The 27,845-nt window shown below is 39.5% G+C and overlaps 2 protein-coding genes across 5 annotated transcripts in view; both read left to right on the forward strand.

Moving 5' to 3' along the window:
* Positions 1–3,273: 3,273 nt before the first annotated feature.
* PSMA1 (proteasome 20S subunit alpha 1) lies at positions 3,274–18,976 on the forward strand. 3 transcript variants are annotated; one of them, XM_077960497.1, is made up of 10 exons: positions 3,274–3,766; positions 4,718–4,762; positions 5,772–5,873; positions 6,000–6,103; positions 9,232–9,320; positions 9,832–9,902; positions 10,019–10,148; positions 13,071–13,150; positions 16,108–16,218; positions 18,601–18,976. In XM_077960497.1, the coding sequence occupies exons 3-10, from the start codon at positions 5,799–5,801 to the stop codon at positions 18,655–18,657; spliced, it is 717 nt and encodes a 238-aa protein (XP_077816623.1). In that variant the 5' UTR covers positions 3,274–3,766; positions 4,718–4,762; positions 5,772–5,798; the 3' UTR covers positions 18,658–18,976.
* Positions 18,977–24,266: 5,290 nt separating this feature from the next.
* Positions 24,267–27,845, forward strand: part of COPB1 (COPI coat complex subunit beta 1) — a 48,585-nt gene continuing 45,006 nt past the window's right edge. The window contains exons 1-2 of one of the 2 annotated variants that reach the window (XM_015114812.3): positions 24,267–24,409; positions 25,117–25,264. In XM_015114812.3, the coding sequence (XP_014970298.1) occupies positions 25,174–25,264 (91 nt within the window). In that variant the 5' untranslated portion in view covers positions 24,267–24,409; positions 25,117–25,173. The remainder of the gene's footprint in view (positions 24,410–25,116; positions 25,265–27,845) is intronic. The other variant, XM_015114813.3, reaches the window with a different exon arrangement.

The raw sequence follows: 27,845 nt of genomic DNA on the forward strand, positions 1-27,845 counted from the left end.
ACAGAGAAAGACCCTGTCTAAAAATATATATATATATGTGTGTGTGTGTATATATATATATGTGTATATATATATATATCTTAAGAGCTGAGGAGCTGAGTATGGTGGCTCACTCCTGTAATTTCAGCACTTTGGGAGGCCAAGGAGGGAGGATCACTTTAAGGTCAGGCATTCATGACTGGCCTGGGCAACATAGTAGAACCGTGTCTCTACAAAAAATTTTAAAATTAGCCAGGTATGGTGGTGTGCACCTGTAGCCCTAGCTACTTGGGAGGCTGAGGCAATAGGATGGCTTGAGCCCAGGAGTTCAAGGTTACAGTGAGCTGTGATCATGCCACTATACTCTAGCCTGGGCTACACAGCTAGACTCTGTCTCTTAAAAAAAAAGTTGTTGTTGTTGTTGCTGTTTTTAAAGATGTATCTTGAGTCAAATCCCCAAAACACACAAAGAGGAGCTGAAAGTCATATAAACCTTTAATAAACCCTTGGGACTTTCAGTTTTAACAAAAAGGTCAACCAAACGCCCCTTCTTTTGGTCTACAAGTAGAGCTTTGATAACAGCCATTCTGAAGAGTCCAGACAATTGCTGTGAATAAAGGATGTATCACAAAGCCCCAGATATTTGCTTAGGAAATAATAATCAGAAGGACAGGTTTTGGAGTGATCTGTCACTCATTCATTCAACAAATGTTTAGTGAGTGCCTACTATATGCCAGGCTTTGTTTCAGGTACTAGGAATATCTCAGTAAATTTTTTAAATGTTTTAAAAAAGTAAAAAAAAAGTTTGGATATTTATGTGATTCCCTGTTGCATACTTACAATGTGTGCTTCAACTTTTATTTAAACTAGATTCAGTGGGTTTCTTTTATTTGTATCCAAAAGGCGCTTTCTATAAAAGTGACACAGTAATAAGAGGTTACCATCCCTAATTGCAGGAAGCTCCTACAAGTCAGTAAGAAAATGATTAACACAATAATATGAGGAAAGGAATGAAGTGGCAATCCACTAAAGTAATATAAACAGCCAATAAATACAACAAAAGATTTTTTTTACTACTAATAAAAAAACTATAAATAAAATTTAAAAAGAAACACATTTTCTCAACTTGATAAAAGTAAAAAGTACTTATAATATCCAGTGTTGGTGAGAATATAGAGAAAATTGACTCTCAGGCAGCGTAGAATATTAAATGGATACAACATTTTTTGCAACTCAGCCATATTTATCATAACTGTAAATGTAAATTCCCTTTGACCTCACAATTATATGAATTCTTCATGAGGGAAGGTAATTATGCACACAATAGGTGTGTATGTACAAGAATATTCATTATAGTATTTTTATGACACCAATAACTTGGAAACAATCTAATTGCACACCAATAGTTAGGCAAATTATTGTATTTCCATAAAATAAAATACTATGCAACTATTGAAAATAATATAGACGATTACTTATGGACATATGATAGCTATAACTTTTTAAGTGTATTAATAAAAACAGTTCAGTATCATCTTATTTTTTTAAATTGTATATTACACATCTGTGTGAGGCATGTGGCTAGAGAGATATATATGGAAAGAACTGTCAAAATGTTTACGTAGTATATGACAATTTATAAATGAGCATTTATTTAATCATTTAGCACTATTTATAAACAATATGTGCCATGCATTGTGCTGGGTTCTGGAGAAACGAAAGAGAACAATCTATTAATTTAATCTGTTAATTTAGTCCACCAAATCAACAGTGTTTTTTAGAAATACGGCAATAACCAGTGTTGATGAATTAGAGGAGGCAACCTCATATACTACTGTTGAGAGTATATGTTGGTAAAACATTTCTGGAGAACAATTTAGTACTTTTTTTTTTTTTTTTTTTTTGAGACTGAGTCTCACTCTGTCGCCCAGGCTGGAGTGCAGTGGCACGATCTCGGCTCACCACAACCTCCGTCTCCCCGATTCAAGCGATTCTCCTGCCTCAGCCTCCTGAGTAGCTGGGACTACAGGCGCACGCCACCACGCCCGGCTAATTTTTGTATTTTTGGTAGAGACGGGGTTTAACCGTGTTGGCCAGGATGGTCCGATCTCCTGACCTCGTGATCCACCCGCCTCTGCCCTCCAAAGTGTTGGGATTACAGGCGTGAGCCACCGCGCCCGGCCTTTTTTTTTTTTTTTTTTTTTTGAAACAGAATCTCTGTCGCCCAGGCAGGCTGGAGTGCAATGGCGCGACCACGGCTCACTACAACCTCGATCTCCCGGGCTTAAGAGATCCTCCCACTTCAGCTTCCCGAGTAACTGGGACCACAGGCGCATGCCAACATGCCCAGCCTTTTTTATTTTAGTATTATTATTATTATTGTAGCGACGAGGTCCCACTGTATTAAAATAATATAGTGATCTCGAACTCCTGGGCTCAAGCGATCCTCCGCCCTCGGCCTCCGATAGTGCTGGGATTACAGGCTACCGCACCCAGTCTCTTTTTTTACAAAGAATGTAAATAGCCGGTGGATGTTAGATTGGCAGCTGTTTGCAAAGATGTCAGACTATTTCATTACGGAAAGATGCTCTCAAAAGACAAAATAGGTAAGTCGAAAGAACGTGTCCATTTTTTCTCAGTGGCCTAATCAGGTATCATGCTTGGTTTTGAGGACACAGAAAGACAGCGCCCTCATGGAGTTCAAAGTCTGGTGGAGGAAACCAATCATAATAATAATGAGGGGTTAAAGACAACAGAGCCTTGAAAGATAACATCTCCAGGGAATAAGGAAGAGCATTCCAAGGTATCTTGCCAAATGGCAAAAACCGCGGTTACTTTTGCACCAACCTTAATACAAATAAAAGCATGTACACAAACAAGATACTCGAGGAAGAATACGGCTGACACACAGAAACGGATCGTTATCTTGGGGCTTTCCTGCAGCCTCGTTTCTTTCAGTCACGTAACACCCCAAAATCTGTGGACGGTGAATGAGAGCTAGTATCACCCGGAGTCACGGCTGTTGCCTCGTAAGACTTTAGATGCAGCCCGCCACCGGGAGAAACTGGAGGGAATCCGCAATACACAGGAACCAAGAAGGGCTACGTGACAGGGGGTCCCCCGCAGCTCTCAGCCGCCGGCACTCCCAGCCCTGGGTTTCCCGCCAATCTCAGTTACTAGATCTTCCCAGGCTCCGCCCGCCGCCGAGCGGTCGGAGAGTTTTAAGGAAGGGGAAGTGTTGCAAGCCTATCGATATCTCTGGAATAGACTGCGCTACCCTGCGCCGCCGCCATCAGACTCCCGCAGACTTCTCTGTAGATCGCTGAGCGATACTTTCGGCAGCACCTCCTTGATTCTCAGTTTTGCTGGAGGCCGCAACCAGGCCCGCGCCGCCAACATGGTACGTTGAATCCCGACCTCTGGAAGGTTTAGGGCAGAGCTCCGGTGACTCGGGGATGACGAGCCACCTCTCCTGTCATCCTTAGCGCCGCCCGGGGCCACGAGGTATGGGAGCCTCGGCAGACGGCCGGGCTCCGGCAGTGATTCAGCATCTCCGGCCTGGCCGGGTTAGGGGCTGTCGGTAGCCAGTGCGGCCTTTCCACCGCTTTCGCTTCCCGGGGAGCCTCCGACACTTCCTCCTCTGTCAGCTAGATGAGTTCGCCCCTCAGGTTCCTTCAGTGGAGTAGATTCTGAGCGGTCCAGAATAGCCCCTAGTGCTGTGTATGGGAGAGGAGAAGACAGAGACTTGGAGGCCTACCTGTACCACCAGTGCGGACTTGACCCCCAGGTTTGTGTTCCTGGACCGCGTCCGTTTTCCTGGTGGGTCCGTCTGATTTATCTCTCCCCTAGACTTCGGTTAGAAGAGGCCCTTTTCAATAATTTTGTCCAGTCACCTATTTACAGATGAGTAAGCCGAGGCTGAGAAGGGAAGTGATGGAATCTGGGTTACAACATAGGGTTCTGGGTTTCCAGTGCTGTGCTCGCACTCAATCTCACTCCCGTGATTAGTCTCCCCAGCACTGCTAGACTTATTATAATAGTCATAATAGCCGTAATGGTTCTATCGCTGCAGCTGTTTGTGTCCACCTCTAACTTTCTGAGGACATTTTTGTTCATTCAATATGAATATACAGACAGAGCATTTGTACAAGCATAACTACAGTGAACGTTCAAAAGTCATACATGTCCCTAATCATAAAAGCAGAAAGGGACGTTTAGATAAAGAACTGTGGGAGTATGTGTTAGGGGGATTTGGGAAGAAAAGCTAATCATAAAAACAGAAAGGGACGTTTAGATAAAGAACTGTGGGAGTATGTGTTAGGGGGATTTGGGAAGAAAAGGAGAAGACTTCCAGAAATCGACATTTAAGCTAACTTAAAGAAGAGAAAGGCTTTTAACCATTTATTAGGTCCCAATAAAAGGGAGCAGCATAAGCAAAAATAGGCAAGAAAGTTGATTGTGAACTTTAGTAATTGAGCCTAAAGGGATTGCTATGAAGGGTTTTAGAATAAGAGGTTGGAAAAATAGGACCCATTTAGATCTGCTTCTCCCTCTCCCACCAGTTTATGGTAAATGTAGAATTGGCTTACGTCTGAGTACAGTAGTAATCTTCCAGTAAGATTGCATGAACAGAGTGCCTTAACATTGAATGGAAACACAAGCATATTTCTTAATGAATGTTAGAGTTGGGATTTGAAATGTTCTTCTATTAACAGGTCTTTTTTTCTTTTACTTTTAGTTTCGAAATCAGTACGACAATGATGTCACTGTTTGGAGCCCGCAGGTAAAATAATGTTTTTTAAACTATTTCTGTGAAATGGCTTTTTGTGGCTGCAATATATTTAGAAGCTTGTGAGAGCATAGGCTTGGGGAAAATGGAATATAATATTTTAGTCGTTCTTGGAAGTTGCATTTATAATTAAAATAGGTCTCCTAATGGACCTAGAGGACATTATGTTAAGTGAAATAAGCCAGAAACAGAAAGAAAAATATTTCATGCTCTCACTTATATGTGGAATGTTTTGTTTAAAAGAGCAAATATATAGAGAGAGAGAATAAAACAGTGGTTACCAGGGTAGGGAATAGCAGTGGGGAGGAAAAAAGAGGAGATACAAAGTATCAAATATGTAGGTTGAGCAAGTGGAAGGATCTAAGGTACAACATGAAGACTACAGCTAATAATGCAGGTAGTGTTTTGTATTCAGGATTTTTGCTAAGTGAGTAGTTGATAGCTCTTGCCACAGCAGAGGAAAATGGGTAAGTATGTGAGACAATGGATGTGTTCATTCTGCGATAGTGACCCTACTATATATGTGTATCTTACAACATCATGTTGCATACCTTAAGTATATACAACAAAATTTATTTTAAAAGAAGCTTTTGGCTAGGCGCAGTGGCTTATGCCTGTAATCCCAGCACTTTGGGAGGCCGAGGAAGGTAGATTGCTTGAGTCTTGGAGTTCAAGACCACCCTGAACAACATGAAACCTGGTCTCCACAAGAAATACAAAAATAAGCTGGGCGTGGTGGTGCCTGCCTATAGTCCCAGCTACTGGGGACGGTGATTTGAGAGGATTGCCTGAGCCCAGGAGGCAGAGGTTGTACTGAGCTGAAGATTGTGCCACTGCACTCCAGCCTGGGTGACAGAGTGAAAACCTGTCTCAAAAAAAAAGTTTCTTGATTTAAAAAAAAAATCAGTTGAGATTTAACTATGCCCACCTGACATTTGAAAACTCTAATTTTTAAGTTATAAAAGGCCTTCTAAGATGTGGTTTTGTTTTTTTTTTTCTTTAGGGCAGGATTCATCAAATTGAATATGCAATGGAAGCTGTTAAACAAGGTTCAGCCACAGTTGGTCTGAAATCAAAAACTCATGCAGTGTTGGTTGCATTGAAAGTAAGTAAAGTAATAAATATGTCTTCCTCTGTAAAAAACTATTAATGTAAATTTCACCATAGACAGTAAGGTTGTAAACTTATTTTTACATTTTTTTTTTTAACATCTTATAATGTCTCCATTTAGAGGGCACAATCAGAGCTTGCAGCTCATCAGAAAAAAATTCTCCATGTTGACAACCATATTGGTATCTCAATTGCGGGGCTTACTGCTGATGCTAGACTGTTATGGTAAGTATAATCATGAAAAATAAACATCCTTTTTGATTCATAATTGATTAGTTTTCTCAAAAAGATCCAGATAAGATATTTTAGGAAGTTGTCTGCCAGAATGCTTGTAAATTAAGATTATGAATACCTTGGTGGGTTTGAGTTTGTTATTAAATTTTCCATTTTTTGATCCCCATAGGAATAACTCATAAAATTAAACATCAGCACTTTTTAGAAGTCCCTGAGTAATGTGATATTTGTTAATACAATGTATATTGTTTGAGACCCTGTTATGTCTAAGAAGAGGTTGATACTTTTGTCTGGTTTCTAAGGAGAAGCTGAACCATACATGTTTTCTTTGTGCTTGTTTTCTTCAATACATCAGTATTTATTAGACATTTATTTTTTGCAATGCTCAATACTGGATACTGCAGGGTATACATAAGTGACTCAGACATGGATCTTGTCTTAAAAGAACTTGAAGGCAAGTTTATCTATAAACTCAAATCTGGTTTATCTATAATATAACAGAAAAATTTCTGTGAGAGTCTAGAAGAGACAGATTATTTATGGTTGAAAGGCAATATGTAAATGAAGAGATAGGGCTTTGAAATTGCACAGATTGAGTTCTCACCTTCACCACTTAGTATCTGAGATTGGGCTAAATACCTAAACACTGAATTTTTTCCAGTGTTTTCTTTATCAAGGCTACTTTTAAATATTATTATTATTATTATTATTATTTTTGAGATGGAGTCTCACACCCACCCAGGCTGGAGTGCACTGGCACGATCTCAGCTCCCTGCAACTTCCACCTCCCAGGTTCAAGCAATTCTCCTGCCTCAGCCTCCCGAGTAGTTGGGATTACAGGCACCCGCCACCACGCCTGGCTAATTTTTGTATTTTTAGTAGAGACGGGGTTTCGCCATGTTGGCCAGGCTAGTCTTGAACTCCTGACCTCAGGTGATCCACCCACCTCAGCCTCCCAAAGTGCTGGGATTATAGGTGTGAGCCACCATGCCCAGCCTATTTTTAAATATTTTAAATTGCCTACCGTAAAGCACTAACACAGAGCCTTTCAGGTATTATGTGAGTATGTGTATTGTGGATGGCAGGCAGTTAGCTAAAACTAATCTCTTAAATTTGTGATTTGATTAGGAAAGAAAGAATATAAATTATAAGGGTGAGCCTGGCACAGTGGCTCCTACCTATAATCCCAGCTCTTTGAGAAGCTTAAGGCCAAGAATATGAGACCAGGGCAACATAGTGAATCCCCATCTCTACAAAAAATTTTAAAACTTAGCTGAGTGTGGTGGCACACACCTGTTGTCCTAGCTACTCAAAAGGCTGAGGTGGGAGGATTGCTTGAGTCCAGGATTTCAAGGTTGCAGTGAGCTATGATAGTGCTACTGTACTCTAGCCTAGGTGACAGAGTGAGATTCTATTTTTTTTTTTTTTTTTTGAAACAGAGTCTCATGCTGTCACCCAGGCTAGAGTGCATTGGTATGATCTCGGCTCCGCCTCCAGAGTTCAAGCGATTCTTCTGCCTCAACCTCCCAAGTAGCTGGGACTACAGGCATGTGCCACCACACCCGGCTAATTTTTGCATTTTTAGTAGAGACGGGGTTTTGCCATATTGGCCAGGCTGGTCTAGAACTCCTGACCTTGTGATCCGCCTGCCTCGTCCTCCCAAAGTGCTGGGATTACAGGTGTGAGCCACAGCACCAGGCCGAGTGAGACCCTATTCTTAAAACAACAGCAGCAGCAAAAGCAGTGTAAATAGTAGTGCTATTGTTTAAGAATTTCAGGCTGAGCGTGGTGTCTCATGCCTGTAATCCCAGCACTATGGGAGGCTGAAGCAGGTGGATCACCTGAGGTCCGGAGTTTGAGACCAGCCTGGCCAACATCATGAAACCCTGTCTCTACTAAAAATAAAAAAAACTAGCTGAGCATGGTGGCAGGCGCCTGTAATTCCAGCTACTCGGGAGGCTGAGGCAAGAGAATCGCTTGAACCCAGGAGGCAGAGGTTGCATTGAACTGAGATCATGCCATTGTACTCCAGCCTGGGCGACAAGAGTGAAACTCAGTATAAAAAAAAAAAAAAAGAAGGAAAGAATTTCAAGTTATTCAGCCAGTCCCTTACTCTAAGTCAGCAATATAATGACAGCCTTAAGGGTTTCCACCTACTCTTCAAAATGGAAAATGTATTATCAAACATTTTATTTTATTCGATCTATAAAATATTGCCATGCCAACACATAATCAATATAAAAACTTTATTAATGAGTTATTGCACGTTTTTAGGTACTAAGTCTTTGAAATTTGGTATGTTATTTTGTACTTCTGAATTCAGTCTAGCTTCTTTTCAAGGGCTCCATAGCCACATGTGATTATTGCATGCGATATTGGGCAGTTTACTTTTAGACAGCATTGGGAAATGGACTTGCATACAAGTACTGAACAAATAGCTTGGTTCCTGTAGTCAACCATGTGGTGATCAGATGTGACATACATATATACTGGACAAAGCAACATTGAAAGAAAGGAGCATATCCATTTCTTGTTGATCTTATTTATAGGCATGAATTCTCTTCTCCCCAGTGTTAACCTTGCTTGAATTTCATCAGATTTAACAGTGAGACTCAGCGGCTAGTGTCCACTATCTCCTCTAGAGTGCTTCTTATGAATAGAAGTAACAGTGGCAGGAACACGTAAAGATGCCCTCTGCTGTGGTTTCCATTTCTTATAGTTGCTCTTTCGGGGAAATGTTAGTCTGCTTTCAAGAAAAAAAGACAGAGTAGATAATCTTTTTGCTGGTTCAAGATCTAGAATTAAGATTGCTGACAGTGGGAAGGATAAGAGAAGAGAGGTTGCTCTTTTTCTCTTGTTCAGCCTTCTCTGTTCTATAAGTGCTGTGAGACAAAGATTCTCTAGAGCTAAAAAATATTTCAGTATTTTTTAAAAACCTTATGTGGCTCCAGAGTTTGGCACAAAAACGCACCCTTGCAGGCATGTCTTTCTTACCTTCTGTCTGTCTTATGTGGATGTGATCCATGTAAACACTTGGAATAATGCGAAGTGAAATCAAACAATTTAGATTGGAATAGTTGTCTATAATTTGCAATTACTAAACTTTGTTTCTTTTTTAGTAATTTTATGCGTCAGGAGTGTTTGGATTCCAGATTTGTATTTGATAGACCACTGCCTGTGTCTCGTCTTGTATCTCTAATTGGAAGCAGTATCCTTTTTATGTTAGCATTTATGGATATGAACTTTGAAGGGTTTTGATACGTCTGTTAATTTTTAGGAATATGATAATAACATGACATAGGTAAGATTGTGAAAACTTTAAAACAACAAATTGGGTTGCTCTTTCATTAGCCTTTATAAGCAATTGATATTTGCTAGACATAGATAAGCCCAACTTCAGGAAAATTAAGCATCTTTTTAGAGGGGATTTAAAGTTTCCTAATGGTTCTAGATGTCCCAAGAAATCCTAGACCCCTTGTATCCAAAACAAATCAGGTTTTACATGGGAAGAAATCATTTTGTTGGCACTCTTTCTTAGATTTGGTAGAAAGGCAAACATTTTATATTAGGCCAAAGAAATAGTGTCCTTTTGCGTTATTTCTCTGGTGGATTATATAACAATTAAGGAATAAGCCAGATACCTTTGTTAATAATGTATAATTTGAAAATAAAGATAGTACTTCATTCCTTGTTAAAACAAGCTCTTTAACCAGTCTAAGAGACCCAGATACCAACACAACGATATGGCCGGAGACCATATGGTGTTGGGCTGCTTATTGCCGGTTATGATGTAAGTTCATTGAATATTGTTATATGTTAATGATTTTTTTTATTAACTAGAAATTTTTATAAATTTTAGTTCAACCAACATAAATAATTATGTGGTGTATTTATTTCTATTTGTAGGATATGGGCCCTCACATTTTCCAAACCTGTCCATCTGCTAACTATTTTGACTGCAGAGCCATGTCCATTGGAGCCCGATCCCAGTCAGCTCGTACTTACTTGGAGAGACATATGTCTGAATTTATGGAGTGTAAGTGATAGCCTTGCTTTTTTTTTTTTTTTGGCCTCTTCCAGTCTATATAGTAAATAAATATAGTATCCTAACTACATAAAACTATCAGTCTTACAGAAAGAATTTTTTTTTTAAATTAAGCCCCAGAAGAGTTTGTTTCTGTCACATATACTAACTTCAACTTCTGGTTACCGCCAGAAGTTAAAATTGATACCGTAGTTTCAATCACGACTAGAACTTTTTCAAAATATAAATGTGTTCCCAACCTTGAAAATTCTTGATTCAGTTGGTCAGAAGTGTGCCCTGTGGAGTGGAGAGTGGAGAACCACTATACTACCTGCCAGTTGTAAGCTCTGTTCACTTTTAGTTTTCTGTGAGTCTTATTTTAAGCCACACAGACATTTCTGCATTAGTAGTCCATAAACAAGAAATAAAAAGGCAGTGTAGCTGAGGGAAAAGAAGATAAAAGAGGTAAGATATTATGACAGGGCAGGTTTTCAAGTGCTTTGCTTTGCTTTGCATTGGAAGGAGGGTATTGGGTTTTACATTTCTTTGTCATCTTATCTGTTTTCTGGTGACATAGCATTCTTTGGAGGAAATATTTGGGGTTTAGTGAATGCAGAGAAAAATAGTTTAATTGACATTACTCAAAGCAAACTGTTGTAGGATGACAATAGGTTTAACTTTGGGAAAAGAGGATTCCTTGGACAAATAAGCTTGGTAAATGCTTGCTTAAAGTTTAACATTTTAAATTATGGTAAATGGATTGGGGTCCCCAAGGTTACCCCTAAATTGGGAGATTTGCTAGGACTTAAAGCACTCAGCATATGGTTGTACTCCCAGGTTAAGACTTATAACAATAAAATAACAATACATAGGTGGATCATTAAGGAAAAATACAGTCCAGAGGAATCTATGTGCAGGCTTTCTTATGCTCTTTCCTTCCCAGAAGGAGTCACAGAGTACACTTGCAGCAATATGTATGTGATGTTTCTGCCCAGGGAAGCTCATTGGAAACTCAGTGTCCAGTTTGATTCAGAACTGCTCATATCGGCACCCTCTGCCTAGCACATTTCAACCTGCATAGGAAATTCCTAAAGATTGCAATAAATCCATAGATAATTTTGGGGAGTACTGTTACTTAAATGATACAAGGCATCTGATCCATGAACATGGAATATCTTCATTTATTTAGGTATTTAATTCTTTTTTTCTTTTTTTTCTTGAGACGGGGTTTCGCTCTTCTTGTTGCCCAGGCTGGAGTGCAATGGCACAATCTTGGCTCATTGCAACCTCTGCCTCCCGGGTTCAAGCAATTCTCTTGCCTCAGCCTCCTGAGTAGCTGGGATTACAGACTCGCCACCACGCCCAGCTAATTTCATATTTTTAGTAGAGTCAGAGTTTCTCCATGTTGTTGGTCAGGCTGGTCTTAAACTCCCAACCTCAGGTGATCCACCTGCCTCGGCCTCCCTAAGTGCTGGGATTACAGGCATGAGCCACTGCACCCGGCCAGGTATTTAATTCTTTCACTGATGTTTTGTAGTTTTCCATGTACAAATCATATTTGTGTTATAAGTATTTTATTATTTTTGGTGCTGTTGTGAACAGAATTGTGTTCTTAATTTCATTGCATATTATTCATTGCAACTACGTAGAAATACAGTTGATTTTTGTATATCAATCTTATATCTTGCAATCTTGCTGAACTCGTTTATTAGTTCTAGTCATTTTTTTATAGATTCCTGAGATCGTGTCATCTGGGAATAGAGATAGTTTTACTTTCTCCTTTCTAATTGCCCTGGCTGGAACCTCTGGTACAATGATGAATAGAAGTTGCATGAACAAACATTCTTTTCTTTGTTCCTTAACTTAAGGGAAAAGCTTTTAGTCATTCACTATTAAGAATGATGTTACCTGGCCGGGCGTGGTGCCTCACGCCTGTAATCCCAGCACTTTGGGAGGCCAAGGCAGGTGGATCACGAGGTCAGGAGATCCAGACCATCCTGGCTAACACGGCGAAACCCCGTCTCCACTAAAAATACAAAAAATTAGCCGGGCGTGGTGGTGGGCACTTGTAGTCCCAGCTACTCGGGAGGCTGAGGCAGGAGAATGGCATGAACCCGGGAGGCAGAGCTTGCAGTGAGCCGAGACTGCCCCACTGCACTCCAGCCTAGGCGACAGAGCGAGACTACGTCTCAAAAACAAAAATGATGTTACCTGTCAGCTTTTTGTAGATGCCCTCTATAAGAGGTTGCTTTCAATTACTAGTTTTGTGTTTTTATTATGCAAGGATTTTAGGTTTTATCACATGCTTTTTATGCATCTCTTGAGGTGATTATGCAGGTTTCCCCCTTCCTTCTGTTAACGTGTGTTACACTGACTTTCAGTTGTTAAACTAACTTATCATTCTTGGGATAAATCTCGCTTGTCTATGGTATATAATTTTTTAATATGTTGCCAGGTTCCATTTGTAGTTTTTGTTGAGGGTTTTATTTTTTTATTATTGTTATTATTTTTTGCATCTATATTGGGTCTGTAGTTTTCTTTTCTTGTGATGTCTTTATTCTTGGTATCAGTAATACTGGCCACATAGAATAAGTTGGAGATTCCTTTTTACAATGAGCAAATATAGGGACTAGGATTCTACAGAACACATTCTACAAAACTTGGAGTTGTATAATTTGTTGTCGGGATTTTGATTTGACCTAGCAAAAGAGAAGATCAAAATTGTAACAGAAATAATGAGTCCTCTCATTAAATAATGATCAGCAATGTCACAGAATGCTATTAAAAGATTGTATGACTAGCATTAAACTTGGCTGTTTTTACTGTGATAAATTTAGTGTGTAACTAAAAACCACAATTTCAGACTGTAGATTTGATCAATAACAGAAGCCTAACAATGAAATTAAGAAATAATTGTTGATTTATTACATATAGGCAATTTAAATGAACTAGTTAAACATGGTCTGCGTGCCTTAAGAGAGACACTTCCTGCAGAACAGGACCTAACTACAAAGGTAAGTATTGTCTTTTCCAATTGTAGATATTAATGTTACAGTTTAAACCTTTATTGCATAAATGTAATGGAGTATATATACAATATTCTTTAATTTGGGATATGATTGTCTTGCAGATTCTTTCCCTTTAAGCTATTTGCTAAGTAATCCAATTTTATTTTTTAAGCATTTCTTTTTGGTACAAAGCAGTAAAACCAGTAAATCTCATGCAAAATGTCCTTCGTTATTTTCAGCAGATTGGCCTATCTTGGTATTATTTAGTTAACAAAAATATATATATATTGAGCATCTACCATGTGCAGGCACTTTCTAGGCATTCAAAATATAGTAAACACAACAAATACCTTTTCCTTCATGGAACATACATCCTAGTAGGGAAAGACAGTATACACATAAGTATATTATATAGTATATTAGAAGAAGATAAATGCTACGTAAAAAATAAAAAAGGGTAAAAGGAGAAAGAATGACTTAATTGGATGTAGGTAGGTGGTCAAGGATATTTTCACCAAGAAAATTAAATTTGAGGAAAAGATATAAAGGAGGTAAGTGAGTGTGAGCTATGCAGATGTCTAGAGCAAAATTATTCTAGGAAATACAAATGCAAAGGCCCTAGTATTCAAGGCAAGGAGGCCAGTAGTGTTGGGATCTATCATCAAGAGGAAAAGGAAAGAAATCAGAGAGGTAATGGAGTTCCCATAAGGCATTGTGGGTACTCTGCATTTTACTCTGAGTGGGCTATTAAGAGTTTGAGCAGAGGAATACCATGATTTGGTTTAGGTTTTAAAACAGTCACTCTGGTTGGCATTTTAACAACAGATTGTGGGCTGGGCGTGGTGGCTCATGCCTGTAATCCAAGCACTTTGGGAGGCTGAGGTGGGTGGATCACTTGAGGTCAGGAGTTTGAGACCAGCCTGGCCAACATGGTGAAACCCCGTCTCTATTAAAAATACAAAAAATTAACCAGGCGTGGTGGTGCATGCAGTCCAACCTGGGTGACAAAGCAAGACTCCATCTCAAAAAAAAAAAAAAAAAAACAGATTGTAGGGGTAGATAGATAGTGGGGCTATGGGTAGAAATAGTTTTAAGGCTATTCAGGTAATTCATGTGAGAGATGATAGCGATTGGAACAGAGTGACAGAGTTTAAGATGAAGAGTAGTGGTTCAATTTTGTATATCTTTTGAAATTACAACCAAAAAGTTTGCTAATAGATTTGTGGTAGGGTGTGAGCGGGGAATGTCTCTGAGGTTTTGGGCGTGATTAATTGGAAGGAAAGATTTATGATTTACTGAGGTGAAGAAGACAGTGGGAGGAACAGGTTTTAAAGTAGGCGTTGGGGAGGAAGGTCAGGCAGTCAGTTGTGGACATGTAAAATTTGAAATGCCTTTTTGTCCAATTGACGGTACAGAGTAAGCAGTTATAAGCAACCAATGGAGTTCCACAGAGAGTGATCCAACCTACATTTCAAATTTTTGAAGTCTTTATATAGAAATGGCATTTAGAGTCTGGACTGGAAGAGATTCCTAAAGGAATTGAATAGTTAGACAAGCATTATGAGGACTGGACCAAGAACACTCTAACCTTTAGCGACAGGGAGATGAGTAGGTATTAGCAAAAAAGACTGAGAAAGGTGGTCAAAGAAGTAGGAGGAAAACTTGGAAAATAAGGCATTGGAGGCAAATGAATAAACTTTCAAGGAGGAAGGGCAATGAAGTTGTCACTAAGGACTTGACAAGACAACCTTAATGGAATGATAAGGCAAAAACGTGATAGTGGAATCAGGAGAGAATGGGAGATGAGGAATTGGAGATAGCTCTTTGGAGGATATTTTCTGTTGACGGTCCACAGAAATGGAGTGGTGACTGGAAGAGGAGAGATAAATTGTTTTTTGTTTTGTTTTGTTTTGTTTAAGATGGAAGAAATTACATCACATTTGCTGCATGATTGTGAGAGTAATCGAAGTAAATTTAGGGAAGCATTTATGAGGAAAAATAATGAGAAAATTGTTAGAGCAATGTCCTTTAATAGTACATAGATGGAAGGGTTGGCCTTAGAGAGGAAATTTTAATGGGAAAGGAGAGAATCTAGGGACATAGGTATAGGAAAGAGTGGATACAGTGGGAACTTGTGAAAGTTCTCTTCCAATTGCTTCTGTTTTTGCAGTAATAAAGGAACAAGGTTTTCAGCTGCAAAGAGCTTGGAGAATGTTAGAAGTGTCTTAAAGAAGGGGAGCATGAATGATGTAGGAATGGGTATAGTGGGATCCAGGAACCACTAAGGCCTACTTGAAGTTAATGATCATTAATAAAGTGAGATTAGTCACTTTTATCAAGCCATTTTGTTATAGTGATTGGATAATTATTGTTTAATATCAATGTGAAGACTTTATAACCTGCATAATCTTTTTTAAAAAATGTTTGTAGAGGCCGGGCGCGGTGGCTCACGCCTGTAATCCCAGCACTTTGGGAGGCCGAGGCGGGCGGATCACAACGTCAGGAGATCGAGACCACGGTGAAACCCCGTCTCTACTAAAAATACAAAAAATTAGCCGGGCGCGGTTGTGGGCACCTGTAGTCCCAGCTACTCGGGAGGCTGAGGCAGGAGAATGGCGTGAACCCGGGAGGCGGAGCTTGCAGTGAGCCGAGATCGCACCACTGCACTCCAGCCTGGGCGACAGAGCGAGACTCCATCTCAAAAAAAAAAAAAAAAAAAAGTTTGTAGATAATATAGATCTTTGGAGTTACTCATGATAATCAAAAGTGAGTATTAATATTAAATCTGCAAATGACAAGGGTCTGCTAGTTTCCTTCTTTTTTCCCCTACCCATAAATGGTTTTTAAGGTTTTATTCAGGTGCTATATAAATCCTTATTCTGCTTTTTTCACCCAATATTTTATTATATGTATTTTTTCATCCAAATTATCTTATTTTACTTTTACCATTTCTTACCCTTCAGAATGTTTCCATTGGAATTGTTGGTAAAGACTTGGAGTTTACAATCTATGATGATGATGATGTGTCTCCATTCCTCGAAGGTCTTGAAGAAAGGCCACAGAGAAAGGCACAGGTATAATCATATCACAAGAGGCTTTAGTTCTATTGTAAGCTGCTGTTCTTACCACAGCTGTATCTGTAAATTTTCCATTTTGTCTTAAATATTGAAATGGGCCCATAATTCAAATGGCAACAGGAAAATTAAGAACTGAATAAAGTTAAATATTGAAAGGGCAGTGATCTCCATAAACACAAAAAGGGGGCCAGGTGTGGTGGCTCATGCCTGTAATCCCAGCACTTTGGGAGGCTGAGGCGGGTGAATCACGAGGTCAAGAGATGGAGACCATCCTGGCCAACATGGTGAAAGGCCGTCTCTACTAAAAATACAAAAATTAACTGGGCGTGGTGGCACGCACCTGTAGTCCCAGCTACTCAGGAGGTGAGGCAGGAGAATCGCTTGAACCTGGGAGGTGGAGGTTGCAGTGAGCCGAGATCCCGCCACTGCACTCCAGCCTGGGCGACAGAGTGAGACTCTCTCTCAAAAAAAAAAAGGGGGGAGGAGAAGTGTTGATTATTTGGTTATCTATTGCTAGGTAATAAGCTACCCCAAAACTTAGGGGCTTAGAACAACAAACACTACTTCTCACAATTTTGCAGCTGACTGGGGCTCAGCTACATGGTTCTTTGCTGGTCTCGTCTGGGATCTCTCAAACATTGCAGTCATTTGTGGGGTGCAACTGGAACACCCAAGAAAACTTTAGTCACCTGTCTTCTTTACTAACACCTTTTAGGTGTCTTAGAGGAGCATCTATAAGGCAAAGACCTCTGCTAGGATGACTGAGCCTCTATCCATGTAGTTTCAGGGCCACTTCTTCAGCAGGGTCTCTCTAGCATGTTGGCAACTCAGGGCTTGCAAAAGTCAGAAGTGAAAGCCGCCAGGCATTCTTAAGGCTGAGATGCAGGACTGGCACATCACTTACACCCATTCGGTTGGTTAAAGTGAGTCACTGGCCCGGCCCAGATTCTGTGTGAGCGGAAACTGGAAGAAATGCTCATTGGGGGCCAGCTTTGGACACTAAGATGGCTCTTCATGAAGAGAAAAGCATCAAGAAGTGAATCTCAGGTTAAATACGGGTCTTTTTGCTGGACGTTTAGAATACACATTTGCTATTTATAGATGCTTATTTGATAGCTGTGTAATTGAAAGTAAAAATGAATCTAGTATGGAAATTTCTACAGCATGAGTATTTTGAACTTGAAAAGGATATTGTTGGTACTATTTGGGGGAGCAAGATTTGCAATATTTAAACTGTTTTTGGTAAAAACTAGCACTGTTGGGAAGAATGCTGTGGAATACCGCACAACTAGTTTGGTAAAGGGGAAAAGAATGTCTAAAAAGTGCTGATTGTATTTTAAGCCTAATAGTGATAATACAAGGGAGGCTTTTACTCCTGAGCAATACAAAGTATGTTAAAATGGTAGAATTGTTCAATGATATTTAGGTTTTCAGAAATGTGAAATTATATGTACAGTTATCCTCAAACAGTGTGGGGTTTAGTAGTGCCAAACCCCAGCACAGTTGAAAAATCACATATAACTTTTGACTCCTAAAAATCTTCTGATAGCCTGCTGTTGACTGGAAGCCTTACCGATTACATAAACTGGCATTTAACACATAAATAGACTAGTTTCTTTTTTTTTTGTTTTTTGAGGCAAGGTCTTGCCCTCTTGTCCAGGCTGGAGTGCAGTGGTGCTATCAGACCTCACTGCAAGGTTGGACTCCTGGGCTCAAGCGATTCTCCCACTTCCCCCTACCCTACCAAGTAGCTGAAACTACAGGTGTGTGCCACCGTGCCCAGCAAATTTTTTTTCTTTTTAGTAGAGACAGGATCTCACTGTGTTGCCCAGGCCAGTTTCAAACTCATGGGCTCAAGCAATCCTTCTGCCTCAGCCTCCCAGTGTGTTGGGATTACAGGTGTGAACCGCTGCACCCAACCAAATAGACTAGTTTCTACATATATTTTATGCATTCATGGCACACCTTTTTCTTATTCTTTTTTATTATATTTCTAGGCTACATAGTTGGTCTGCTAGTTTATATTTATTGGAAAAAAACAAACAAACAAAAGCTTCACCCTAAACAATGTTAGAGTTAAAGCAAACAAAAAGAAAAAGAAAAAAATCTGCATATAAATGGACCCTCACTGTTTAAACCTTTGTTGTTCAAGGGCCAACTGTATTTTTTTTTTAAATAAAAAATCTTTATTCACCTCAAATCATGAGCAAAAAAAAGTACTGCTCAGAAATGTTAACAGAACAGTGAACTAAAATTGTGTATTCAGAATATCTCTTTACCCCTTTTTCTCAATTTTTTATAATGTAATATTTGTGATTAGATGTGTATACTGATCAAGTGTTCATTTTACATATTTTCTTTTTTTCTTTCCCTGTTAAGCCTGCTCAACCTGCTGATGAACCTGCAGAAAAGGCTGATGAACCAATGGAACATTAAGTGATAAGCCAGTCTATATATGTATTATCAAATATGTAAGAATATAGGCACCACATACTGATGACAATAATCTATACTTTGAACCAAAAGTTGCAGAGTGGTGGTGGAATGCTATGTTTTAGGAATCAGTCCAGATGTGAGTTTTTTCCAAGCAACTTCACTGAAACCTATATAATGGAATACATTTTTCTTTGAGAGGGTCTGTATAATCATTTTCTAGAAAGTATGGGTATCTATACTAATGTTTTTATATGAAGAATATAGATGTCTTTGTGGTTTTAAAGACAACTGTGAAATAAAATTGTTTCAATGCCTGGTATATTGGCTTTTTATTTTTTTAAGTAGCTTCAACTGTATATAGTAGTCTGGGATTACAACTGGTCATTTGCCTAATTAAATTGCCTTATTTTTAGTGATGGAGAAAAATAATACCTCTTATCTATCATAGCCGTATAACAATTCTCCAGTGTATGGACTGGCTGCATGAGAATCCATGGAGATTTGGTTTAGAATACAAATTTCAGGCCGGGCGCGGTGGCTCACGCCTGTAATCCCAGCACTTTGGGAGGCTGAGACAGGCGGATCACGAGGTCAGGAGATCGAGACCATCCTGGCTAACACGGTGAAACCCCGTCTCTACTAAAAATACAAAAATTAGCCAGGCGCGGTGGCGGGCACCTGTAGTCCCAGCTACATGGGAGGCTGAGGCAGGAGAATGGCGTGAACCTGGGAAGCGGAGCTTGCAGTGAGTGGAGATCGCGCCACTGCACTGCAGCCTGGGCGACAGAGCGAGACTCCCTATCAAAAAAAAAAAAAAAAAATTTCAGGGTTCAACTGTGGTGATTTTAATTAAAACCTAAGAAACCACCACTTCCTGATATAAGCATCAACTATCATATGAATGGTTTTCTTTCCAACCAGCAGATGGCAGTAGTTGTAGCTCTGATCTTTGTAGGGAACTTCTATAAAAACAACACATGGGAAATTTTAATCCTAAACCTTTTATCCTCTCCAGCCCCACTCCAGCATGATCTTTAGGCTGCCTTCTGTTATTCCCATGAGTGGTATACTCAGGTATTGCAGAACCATTTTTATCTTAGACCATGTAAAATGAAATTAGAGGAAATAATCTGATTTAAAAAAAAAAACAAAAAAACATAATCCTGGCTGGGCACAGCGGCTCATGCCTGTAATCCCAGCACTTTGGGAAGCCAAGGTGGGCAGATCACCTGAGGTCAGGAGTTCGAGACCAACCTGACCAACGTGGAGAAACCATCTGTACTAAAAATACGAAACAATTAGCTGGGTGTGCTGGCACATGCCTATAATCCTAGCTACTCAGGAGGCTGGGGCAGGAGAATCACTTGAACCCAGGAGGCAGAGGTTGCAGTGAGCCGAGATTGTACCATTGCACTCTAGCCTGGGCAACAAGAGTGAAACTCCATCTCAAAAAAAATTTTAATTTAATTTTAAAAAACCCATAATCCAAAATTTGGCTGTTGATGTCTAGAGGAGTTATTTTATTTTCTGAGATAATACATCTTTCTGAAGAGAAATTAATTTACAGATAGTAACCCATTTTAGACCTAATTCTAATTAGCTGCTACTGGCTTTGGGCAAGTTACTTAACTATTTTATGGAAACCCTTTGGAGAATTATACTGAGCGTTAAAAGGGAGAATTTAGGCCGGGCGCGGTGGCTCAAGCCTGTAATCCCAGCACTTTGGGAGGCCGAGACGGGCGGATCACGAGGTCAGGAGATCGAGACCATCCTGGCGAACACGGTGAAACCCCGTCTCTACTAAAAAATACAAAAAACTAGCCGGGCGAGGCGGCGGGCGCCTGTAGTCCCAGCTACTCAGGAGGCTGAGGCAGGCGAATGGCATAAACCCGGGGGGCGGAGCTTGCAGTGAGCTGAGATCCGGCCACTGCACTCCAGCCCGGGCGACAGAGCCAGACTCCGTCTCAAAAAAAAAAAAAAAAAAAAAAAAAAAAGGGAGAATTTATGTAATAATACCTTTTAAACTCTAAAATTCATACAATGTTAGTTTATTTTTCCCCCCGACTTTCCCAAATCTTCAAAAACCTTAGTAGGTTTAAATCTCCCTGATTTCTTAGAGAATGGTAAAAGTAGCTCTGGGAGCCCTATTAAGGGAAAGATGTCAGTTTCTCCACCAGTAGCCTCAGGAATCTACCATGTAAGCTTGGGAGTTAGACGCAAGTACCATGTGGCTATTTGACCAACAATGGAGTTACATCAAGCACATGTAACTTTTCACACACATACACACACACACACACACACACAATAGTGAACTCAGAAACTCCCACCTGCCTCCACACTCAATGGGTATATAGTCTGGGGAGGGAGCATAAGCGGGAAATGTAATAATCTGCCTTTTGCTTAGGCAGGTCTCTCTTCCACATGCCTTCCATTGGGTGAGCCTCTCTTTGCTGAATGATTCTGTTGTTTAAAATATTGTGGCTCACACTTGTAATCCCAGCACTTTGGGAGGCCGAGGAGGGTGGATCACCTGAGGTCAGGAATTCGAGACCGGCCTGGCCAAATGCCAAAAACCCATCTCTACTAAAAATAACAAAAATTAGCTGGGCATGGTAGCACACGCCTGTAGTCCCAGCTACTTGGGAGGCTGAGGCAGGAAAATCGCTTGAACTTGGGAGGCGGAGGTTGCAGTGAGCTGAGATAATGCCACTGCACTCCAGCCTGGTCAGGCGACACAGCGAGACTCTGTCTCAAAAAATAAAAACAAATATATTGTATGTTTATCCTTGTGGAACATGCACCTGTTCCACAAATGCAAACCACTAGTTGGCTTGTATTCAACTAAAATAAATAAATAAATAAATATTCTGTATTGTATTTCGGGAGCAATTTAAGTAATTTTTTCAATGTGATTTTTAGTCTTATATACTGACTTTCGAACTTAAAGTCCTCCCACTCCAGTAATACTCAACCCCACTGTATATACAGTTCATTGTGACGCCCTTTCACGTTTAGTCTGTTGTACTCACATACTCCATTTAGTCTGCTGAATAATTACAAACAGTAAAATCCTAATGATGTTTTATAAAGTCTGTCACTTTGATACAAAGATACTCAATTCACCTGACATTTATTGAGCATGTATATGTGCAGCTCTGAAAAACTGGCATGGAATAAAAGGCAGTAGCTAGGTGTGTTGGCTCACGCCTGTAATCCCAACACTTTGAGAGGCTGAGGTGGGAGGATTGCTTGAGTTCAGGAGTTCAAGACCAACCTGGGCAATATGGTGAGACCCCATCTCTACAAAAATTTTTAAAACTTAGCTGGGTGTGGTGGCACACACCTGTGGTCCCAGCTACTCAGGAGGCTGAGGTGGGAGAATCACTTGAGCCCAGAGTCTGCGGCTGCAATGAGCTATGATCATACCGCTGTACTCTGGCCTGGGTGACAGAGTGAGACTCTTGTCTCAAAAAAATAAAAGTAATAAAGTAGATGACAGGATTCAGGTTCTAGTTCTAACTCAAGTGTTTGGCCATTATATGATTTGGTGGGGCAAGTCCCTATTCTCTAGGCCTTGACTTTTTAGATATCACAATTTCTATGGTCCTTGATATAATGACAAGGTCTTTGCTCTGCATTTATAATTTAAAAGGCATTCAAAATTATATGATTATATCTTAGAGTAAAAAAGCCCAAAACAAAATGTGTTTTACAACAGATCAGGAAGAGTTAATGAGGCTAATATTAAGGTCCTTATACCCATTCAAAAAGCTTTGTACTTAAGAATATGGAAAAATATATGCACTGCCAATGACAATTGTAGGTTCAGATCTAACTAAAGTAATATGTAAAACATTACATTTTCTTGCCTTTTCATATTTAGTACTTAATGACTTGGGGTCATGAGAAACCTCAAAGTTATTCTGTAACACAATGAACCTCTGGGGCAAATGAAGTCTGTACGGTTTAAGTCCTACCCCATGATGGCCCTAAACTGAGCTTTCTTACTGTAAGTCTAGTTTTTATACCTTTTTTGCTGACAGATTGCCACTTTTTGGTAAGTTAAGTGGGCTTGGAAACCAGATAACTGCATTTGTAAAACTTCATGTTAAAAACGAATACACAGAAAAGGAACAAACTGTTGTACACACATCTTGGATTGATCTCAAGGGAATTACACTGAGTAAAAAAATCCAGTCTCAAAATATTATTGTATAATTCCATTTATATAACATTGAGATGATAAAAATCATAGAAAACTATTAGTGGTTGCCACAGGTTAGTGTGGGAGGTGGCTATGGCTATCAAAGGACGACATGACAGCATGAGAATCCTTGTGATGGAACTGTTCTGTGTCTCGACTGTGTTGGTGATCACACACATATAAGAATGATAAAATTGTCTACCAGTGAATATAAAATGAGTACATGTAAAATTAGTGAAGTCTGAATAAGGTTGGGTGAATTATGTCTGTCAATTTCTTGATATTGTACTATATGCAAGATGTTACTATTGGGAGAAACTGGGTAAAGAGTATATGGAAACTGTATTCAAGTCACTCTACAACTGTTTTTTAAAAATGAGTGCACAGAATCAGAGGAGGCACTCTTAAAGTGCTGTCAACACATGGCTTTTGTAATACATTTTGGGTGCTCAAAGAATTTGTAGTTTGCTTGATGGTTCTAAAAAGAGAAATCTCAAAAGAGCTAGATCCTACATAAATGAGGTACTATTGGTGTTCCATCTTCTGAGATGAACCTGTTAATTAGGGCAGTTGCCGTCAGATCTCTTTTTATTCACAATATTTTGCTTAAGCTTTAAAATATTTTGTTATTAATAATTGACCATAAAACCTTTTTGGGGGAAGAGGGAGGGGTAGGGGCGGGGCGTGCTATGGAACTTCAAATGGGCAAAACCAAAAGTACTGTGGCTGATTGCAGCTGTAACAATTAGGTCTTTGGAGATACGTAAAATCCTTTAAAACAGTGACTGTCTCCCTTTATGCATAAAATTTTTTTCTAATCTACTGGGCGCTCAGGAAGGATCACGGAAAGAGGGCATTATTAAATAAAAAGAAATTATACCAATGTGGCTTTGGATTTTCAAATAACTCTAGCCCTACCTGCAGAGAGGCAGATTCAAACTACAAGCGATATTAAGAACTGAAATGGATTTTAATCTAGTGACCATTAATAAAATAACTGAATTAGTTTCCCAATAGTATTAGTTACTTTCCCAGTTTATTAGGGGGTGAGCAAGAAAAAGCATTCCTGGGTTTCCACTTTCCAGTCCAGAGCTGTTTTTCACGGGAATACAGCCCTGCAAAAGTTTCCCTCTCTCCAAACACTTCCTACCCTTGACTGTTCCTGGAAGAAGGAACGATTTCCAGTTAGAGTTTAAATGAGCATAGTGCCTAACTCAGCTCTTGGCTTTCAGGGAAAACTAGAAAATACGTGGTTTCATTGCTCTGCGGCCTAAACCAACCCCGGACGAGAGAAGAGTAAGAAAATAGGATACACTTGCAGCGCGCAAGCGCTGCACAAAGAAAGCATGTCCTCTCTGAGTCGCCGTAGGTGCTAGGTGGCTGTGGCTTTGGTTGTTACCCCACCCCCTTCCACGTCAGCCAAGGACTCTGGAGCCGCCGCCGCTGCTGCGGGTTGGAGCCGGAGTAGACGGATCCACGGCTGCCCCAAACCACTACCCCTCGGAGCCTGGTAGTGGGCCACAAGCCCCCAGTCCCGGAGGAGTGGTGGGTCGGGCAGAGTCGGAAGAACTGGCTCTCTAGCTGGAAGATGCGGAAAGGGAGCGACTAGGCCGCTTGCGTCTGGGCCTGGCAGAGGGGACGGGGTGGGGGTAGGGGCGGGGGCCTAGGAAGCTCCGGGTCGGACGCTCCATCCCGACCTCTTTATTGGTCAGGGGTCTTTCCCTCCCAAGACCCCGAGGCTTACCCTTTCAGGCCCAGGCCTGCTTTGCTGGGGGAAGGGGAGGAGGAAGCGGGTCGGGCGAGGTGGGGGTGCAGCGCGCTGATTAAGGGACCCGCGGACGTATAGTCGGAACCCACCAAGGACCGCGATAAAGCGCTTTAGGGTTTTGGCAGAATATTCAGGCACAAGGTCTCCTAACTTGAGCATGCAGATTGTGTGTTGTGTTAAAAACTATATGTTCCATAACATTGTGGGGTTTGGCTGGGGGACTGTCACTGTTCTGTGGGCCTTCCTTCGGCTGTACAGCATTCTCAAACACTGGACTCGTGTGCGATGGAGGGAGTGATAGATAATATACTTTATGCCGGAGCTGACAGTGTGGTTTTTACTAGAATTTATTTTTATGGGAACACGATATAGATTGACCTGTCCTTTCTAATACTTTAAAATGTCACTATAGATACTGGTTTGTGGGTTTTTTGTTTGTTTCTTTTTTTGATTTGTAATCATGTACCTGTGTTTATTTTTCTAGATTTTCTGGCATCCTTAAGTCTTGTATCAAGGATTAATTATAATATAACCAGAAACCATGACGGCAGCTGAGAACGTGTGCTACACGTTAATTAATGTGCCAATGGATTCAGAACCACCATCTGAAATTAGCTTAAAAAATGATCTAGGTAAACTTTGATATTATTTTGAGAATGAAATGAAAAAAGAAAAGACGAAAATAAAAAACTCATATTTCATATTCCTTTATAATTAGAAATGCTTAATTTTTGTCTAAAGTTTTTCTAGGATCTCTTCAATAGACCTTTTATTAAATTAAATGCGAACTCCTTTAGACTAAATATTGGTTGTTTGAAATAGAACATCTCAGTAAACCTAAAGAGATTTTAATAGTTTAGATATTCCTCAAAATGTCATAATTTTTGTGGAGTTCAATATATTATACTTAATGTAGCTGATGATATTCTCTAGGCAACAGATTGAGGATGTGTATTGGAATATCTTAATTCTATCGTGCACTTAACTTCATGTTACTTAGCTTGTAAAACCAAAAGAACTGTGTTCTTTGGGTTACCCACCCAGACAATTAGATCAACACTGGAATAAACATGTATTTTCCCGAAAAGTTTAACTTTTCATTTTTTAAGCATTTTTGCAAACAAGAAAACAACTATATTTGTGAATTTTATTTTTTTAATGTTTAATTTTTGTGGGTATACAGTAGATGTATATATTTATGGGGTACATGAAATGCTTTGATACAGGCATGCAATGCATAATCATCACATCATGGAAAAATGGAGTATCCATCCCTTCAAGCATTTATCTTTTGTGTGACAAACCAGTTACACTTTTAGTTATTTTTAAATGTACAATTAAATTATTATTGAGTATAGTTACCCCGGGTGCTATCAAATATTGGGTCTAACTCATTTTTTCTTTTTTAGCCATCTCCGCTTTCCTCCCACTACCCTTCCCACCTCTGATAACCATCCTTTTACTCTATCTCCATGAATTTGTTTGATTTTTAGCTTCCACAAATAAGTGAGAACATGTGAAGTTTGTCTTTCTGTGCCTGACTTATTTCACGTAACATAATGACCTCCAGTACCATCCATGTTGTTGCAAATGGCAGGATCTCATTCTTTTTTATGGTTGAATAGTACTCCATTGTGTATATGTACCACATTTTCTTTATCGATTTATCCGTTGGTGGACACAGGTTGCTTTCAAGTTTTGACTGTTGTAAACAGTGCTGCAACAAACATAGGAGTGCAGTTATCTCTTTGATGTACTCATTTCCTTTCTTTTGGATATATACCCAGCAGTCAGATTGCTGAATCGTATGGTAGCTCTATTTTTAGTTTTTTGAGGACCCTCCAAACTTCTCTGTAGTGGTTGTACTAGTTTACATTCCTACCAACAGTGTACAAGGGTTCCCTTTTCTCCACATCTTCACCAGCATTTGTTATTGCTTGTCTTTTGGATAAAAGCCATTTTAACTGGGGTGAGATGATATCTCATTGTAGTTTTGATGTGCATTTCTCTTATGATCAGTGACGTTGAGCACCTTTTCATATGCCTCTTTGCCATTTGTATGTATTTCTCAAATGTCTGTTCAAATCTTTTGCCCATTTTTAGATCAGATTATGAGATTTTTTTTTCCTATAGAGTTTTTTGAGCTCCTTACATTTTCTGGTTATTAATCCCTTGTTAGATGGGTAGTCTGCACATATTTTCTCCCATTCTGTGGGTTGTCTCATCACGTATGTCAATTGTTTCCTTTGCTGTGCGGAAGCTTTTTAACTTGATATGATCCCGTTTGTCCGTTTTTGCTTTGGTATTGCCTGTGCCTGTGGGGTATTACTGAAGACATTTTTGGCCAGACCAGTTACCTGGAGGTTTTTCCCAATGTTTTCTCGTAGTAGTTTCATAGTTTAAAGTCTTAGATTTAAGCCTTTAATCTATTTTGATTTTATTTTTGTATAAGTTAAGAGATAGGGACAAGTTTCATTCTTCTGCATATAGTTTTCCAAGCACCACTATTGAAGGGACTGTCTTTTCCCCAATGAATGTTCTTGGCACCTTTGTCAAAATGAGTTCACTGTAGGTGTATGGATTTGTTTCCAGGTTCTCTATTATTTTCCATCGGTCTGTGTGTTTTTATGCCAGTACCATGCTGTTTTGGTTACTATAGCTATGTAGGATAATTTGATGTCAAATAATGTGATTCCTTCAGTTTTGTTCTTTTTGCTAAAGATTGCTTTAGCTATTCTGGGTCTTTTGTGGTTCCATATAAATTTTAGGATTGTTTTTTCTAGTTCTATGAAGAATGTCATTGGTATTTTGATAGGAATTTTATTGAATCTAGATTGTTTTGGGGGTGGTATGGACATTTTAGCAATATTAATTCTTCTAATCCATGATCATGGAAGATCTTTCCATTTGTTGATGTCCTCTTCAACTTCTTTCATCAGTATTTATAGTTTTCATTGTAGAACTCTTTTCATTTCTTTGATTAAATTAATTCCTAGATATCTAATTTTATGTGTGGGTATTGTAAATGGGATTGGATTAATTTTTAAATTTCTTTTTCAGATTGTTCACTGTTGGCATATAGAAATTTTACTTATTTTTGTATGTTGATTTTGTGTCCTCAAACTTAACTGAATTTATCATATTTCTGAATTTTAAAAATGTATCCTGTGTCTCCTTTTTGTGAGTGATTCTGTCAAGAAAAAAATTTATAAT

Source organism: Macaca mulatta, chromosome 14 (genome assembly GCF_049350105.2).
Source record: "Macaca mulatta isolate MMU2019108-1 chromosome 14, T2T-MMU8v2.0, whole genome shotgun sequence".
In the NCBI taxonomy this organism is placed as follows: domain Eukaryota; kingdom Metazoa; phylum Chordata; class Mammalia; order Primates; family Cercopithecidae; genus Macaca; species Macaca mulatta.

What these genes read in the sequence shown, in the direction of transcription:
- PSMA1 (XM_077960497.1), top strand. Translation starts at nt 5,799, where the DNA reads ATGGAAGCTGTTAAACAAGGTTCAGCCACAGTTGGTCTGAAATCAAAA. An exon ending in CAGTGTTGGTTGCATTGAAA is followed by an intron (nt 5,874 to 5,999) that starts GTAAGTAAAGTA and finishes GTCTCCATTTAG; the next exon opens with AGGGCACAATCAGAGCTTGC. An exon ending in TATGTCTGAATTTATGGAGT is followed by an intron (nt 10,149 to 13,070) that starts GTAAGTGATAGC and finishes TATTACATATAG; the next exon opens with GCAATTTAAATGAACTAGTT.